Source organism: Hypanus sabinus, unplaced genomic scaffold (genome assembly GCF_030144855.1).
Source record: "Hypanus sabinus isolate sHypSab1 unplaced genomic scaffold, sHypSab1.hap1 scaffold_412, whole genome shotgun sequence".
NCBI classification, from domain to species: domain Eukaryota; kingdom Metazoa; phylum Chordata; class Chondrichthyes; order Myliobatiformes; family Dasyatidae; genus Hypanus; species Hypanus sabinus.
The window spans coordinates 379,337-383,510 of NW_026781293.1; the positions used below are offsets into that span (position 1 = coordinate 379,337).

Here is a 4,174-nt window from a genome sequence, read left to right on the forward strand (position 1 = left end):
TTTAACAAAAAGAAAATGGTGGCTGTATGGAATGCACAGCCTGGGAAGTGATAAGGGTAGATGTATCAGTGAGATTTAAAAGGCTTTTAGATAGACACATGGATGAAAGAATAATGGACATCTATTTGAGAGAGTAGGGATCAATTGATCTTGGAGCAGATTAAAAGGTCGGTGCAACATCATGGGCAAAAATCCCTGCATTCGGCTATATTGCTCTATGTCTGGCCCAGCTCAGTTTAAGCCCCGAGAGGAGTGATGAGAGCTGTGAAGCGAGGTGGAATAAAGCCTTTGGAATCATATACCTTTAAGGCCCAGAAATAAACTATGCGACTTTCAGTTTAATGACAGAGATGATATCCTATAGGTAGATTTGTTTTTCTGCTGGGATGGAATGCTTCGGGTTAATTAAACTTTCAGCCGCGTGTAGGGCTCTGCCTATTCCTTACCTCACCAACATTTTGGGGTCAATATTACAAAGCATTAGTGAACTTCATTACAGCTTAAACTTCCCATTCTTCTCAAGCATCATGTAAATGTAAAGTTTTCTTTGAATTAATCATTTTTTTTTTCTGTACTTCAGGTGAAAGATGAGAAGACATCGGCGATTCCATGAGAAAGTAGTGCTGGGTGTTCTGATTACTCTGGGATTGTTCTTCATGTTCTGGGATAATGACCAATGTCGAGAGACTGATGTTGATGCAGAAACTTTTCATCGCATTGACCTGCCCAAGGTTGTTACTGGTGATGCAACTGAATCAGTGCTCAAGCCAAAGTGCCACGCGAACACGACATTGGTGCACCTGTCCTCATTTCATCAAGAGAAAGAGCACATAAAAAACTACTTGATGTATAAACACTGTCGAGAATTTGACATGATTCAAAATGTTCCAGACAAATGTGGTGGTCGAGAAGGATCTCAGAATGTCTTCTTGCTGCTGGTGATCAAATCTCACCCTTTCAACCAGGATCGGTGGGAAATGATAAGGAAGACTTGGGGCAAAGAACGCGAATTCAATGGGGTCCTAATTAAGAGAGTCTTTATTTCTGGTGTCTCTTCTGACCAAAATGAAAGTAGGAAATTGAATCAGCTGTTAGCCATGGAAAACAGAGAACACAGAGATATACTACAATGGGATTTCTTGGATACCTTTTACAACCTCACCCTCAAACAATACAAGTTGCTGCAGTGGGTCAGTGAATTTTGCCCTAGTGCTAAATTCATCTTTAGTGCAGATGATGATGCCTTTGTCAACACCGATAACATGGTTGACTACTTGCTAGGCATGAAGGTTCACCAACACCTGTTTATGGGCCGACTCATTTATGGGTTTGGGCCCAAACGCCAGAAGTCGAGTAAGTATTATATACCAGAAATATTGACCACCATCAAGTTTTACCCACCATACATTAGTGGAGCGGGCATACTCATGTCTGTGTATACAGCTCACATCATTTTCCACATAGCCCAAGACCTTGAACTGTACCCCATTGATGATGTATTTTTTGGGATGTGTCTGGCCAAGGCTGGACTAGCCCCACATCACCATAGCGGATTTAGGACAGCTGGATTTAGTGTTCCTTCTACCCATGATGAATCTTTCAATCCTTGCTATTACCGTGAGTTGCTGCTAGTGCACCGTATCCGGACTTTTGAAATGCTATTGTTGTGGGATGCAGTGCATGATGCTAATCTGAAGTGTGTTCATGCTCCCCAGACGTCTGCATCCACGGAAAGGACCACATGAGTCATGGGAGAATGTAGCAACTTTTGGAATGGAATGCAGTTTGTAAACATGTGTTTGTTAATCAGTTGTTTATGCAATGTAAGAAGGTTAATTCCTAAATTATATTGGATTCATTAATTCATAGGGTTGGCGCCTTTCCACATTCTACAAATGTTTGTAAAGATATTAGGTGTCATCACTCAGCCTAATTCTGACAGCACCCATAATGACATTACAATATAGACAGTAGCATCACAATTTAAGTCAATTGTAATGTTATTCCAAGTGAACAGTCCTTGTGGCATTGCGTGCAGATAGGTACAGCATGTTAACTTGATGCATTTGTATAATAACACACCAATAAAATTTTTAGCAACAGTTATATCTGTGTTTTTTTTCTTGTCGTTTCTTACATGACCCTTGCAAAATGTGAAAGAGACAAATGAATTTCTTGGACTGGAACTGTGAGAACAACAAAGAATCTAGATCTAAAATTGTCTCATGGTTGGAGGAATAGAGAAACTTAAGGTCATCACTTCTGTACTCAAATGTCAGCCTGCATTGTGTCTGTGTAAACTACGTATCAAATAAAAGCACACACGCAGGAGATGGCTTTAACTGTTGTATTTACATTGCAGAGAGGGAAAGAGATCAATGAACATGTGGGGACAATAGATTAATATGCATACATAGACGGCAGTCCATATGTAGTGCGAAGGGGAGTGGAATTAGATTTGTCAGGTTTCATGTCTAAGACAATGTACTCGGTTGCCAGTGTCATGTTGCTGGTATTGACACGGTCATCACTGAGAGTTAAGTCCGGTTGCTTTGACTAGTGGCAACCTGGACATCGAAATCTGGAGAGGAAGGGACTTCGATAAGGCTCATTGTCCGAGGGGCAGCTCACGGCAGTGCAATAGAGCAATCGGTGAGCAATCAACTAGTGGCCGATCGGCATTTGGGATTGATTAGTAACAGCAAATTAAAGGAAGCTGGGGCAAACCCAGTGACCGTCGTCTGAATAGAAATATAGAAAACCTACAGAACAATATGGGCCCTCGGCCCACTGAGCTGTGCCGAACATGTCCCTACCTTAGACCTACCTAGGCTTTACCCATAGCCCTCTTTTTCTAAGCTCCATGTAATCATCCAGGAGTCTCTTAAAAGCCTCTATCGTTTCCGCCTCCACCACCGCCGCCGGCAGCCCATTCCACGCACTCAGCACTCTCTGTGTAAAAAAAAAACTTACCCTTGACATCTCCTCTGTACTTACTTTGAAGCACCTTAAACTATGCCCTCTCATGCGAGCCATTTCAGCCCTGCGGAAAACCTCTGACTGTCCACACGATCAATGCCTCTCATCATCTTGTACACCTCTATCAGGTCACCTCTCATCCTCCATCGCTCCGAGAAAAGGCCGAGTTCACTCAACCTATTCTCATAAGGCATGCTCCCCAATTCAGACAACATCCTTGTAAATCTCCTCTGCACCCTTTCTATGGTTTCCATGTCCTTCCTGTAGTGAGGCAGCTATAACTGAGCACAGTACTCCAAGTGGGATCCGACCAGGGTCCTATATAGCTGCAACATTACCTCTTAGCTCTGAAACTCAATCTCACATTTGATGAAAGCCAATGCTCTATATGCCATCTTTCTTTCTTTCTTTTTCAATCTTTTTATTGATTTTCATATATGCATACATAAAAAAACATAACATAATAATGGATAGATTATAAATACAATAGATTTGGAGCCACATTAATAATAAGATAACAATATCCTATTAAACATCGATAAAAGAAAATACATTAATCAATCAAGTCCGTATGATTATATATGAAAAAAAAATAAACGTCAAGGAAAGAAAAAATTATAAAGTATGTAAAGAATATATGTATAAAAAAACACTAAACTAAACTAACATGGGCAACAATAATAGTTTATAAGTATATGATAGTGCCAAAGAACTCCGGAACTCCATACCTGAACAATGATAAGTAGAAAGAAGGACTGGAAAAGGCCAAATTAATTCATATGAAAATGCCGAATGAACGGTCCCCAAGTTTCTTCAAATTTAATTGATGAGTCAAAAATAGTGCTCCTAATTTTTTCCAAGCTCAGGTAAGAGATAGTTTGAGAAAACCACTGAAACGTGGTAGGAGGATTTACTTCTTTCCAATTTTGTAATATAGACCTTCTAGCCATTAATGTTACAAAAGCAATCATTCGTCTGATTGAAGGGGAAAACTGATTACCTTCCTCATTTGGTATACCAAAAATTGCAGTAATAAAATGAGGTTGTAGATCAATATTCCAAATTGAAGAGATGGTAGTAAATATGTCTTTCCAATAGTTATGTAAAGTGGGACATGACCAAAACATATGGGTCAATGAAGCCACTTCTGAATGACATCTGTCACATTGAGGGTCAATATGAGAATAGAATCGAG

General features: G+C 40.1%; 1 protein-coding gene across 1 annotated transcript; it reads left to right on the forward strand.

Annotated features, from left to right (window-relative positions):
* The first annotated feature begins 587 nt into the window (after window positions 1-587).
* On the forward strand, window positions 588-1,745 carry LOC132388796 (N-acetyllactosaminide beta-1,3-N-acetylglucosaminyltransferase 3-like). Its single transcript, XM_059961214.1, has one exon. It carries the CDS (start codon window positions 588-590, stop codon window positions 1,743-1,745), a length of 1,158 nt encoding a protein of 385 aa, XP_059817197.1.
* The last annotated feature ends 2,429 nt before the right edge of the window (window positions 1,746-4,174 follow it).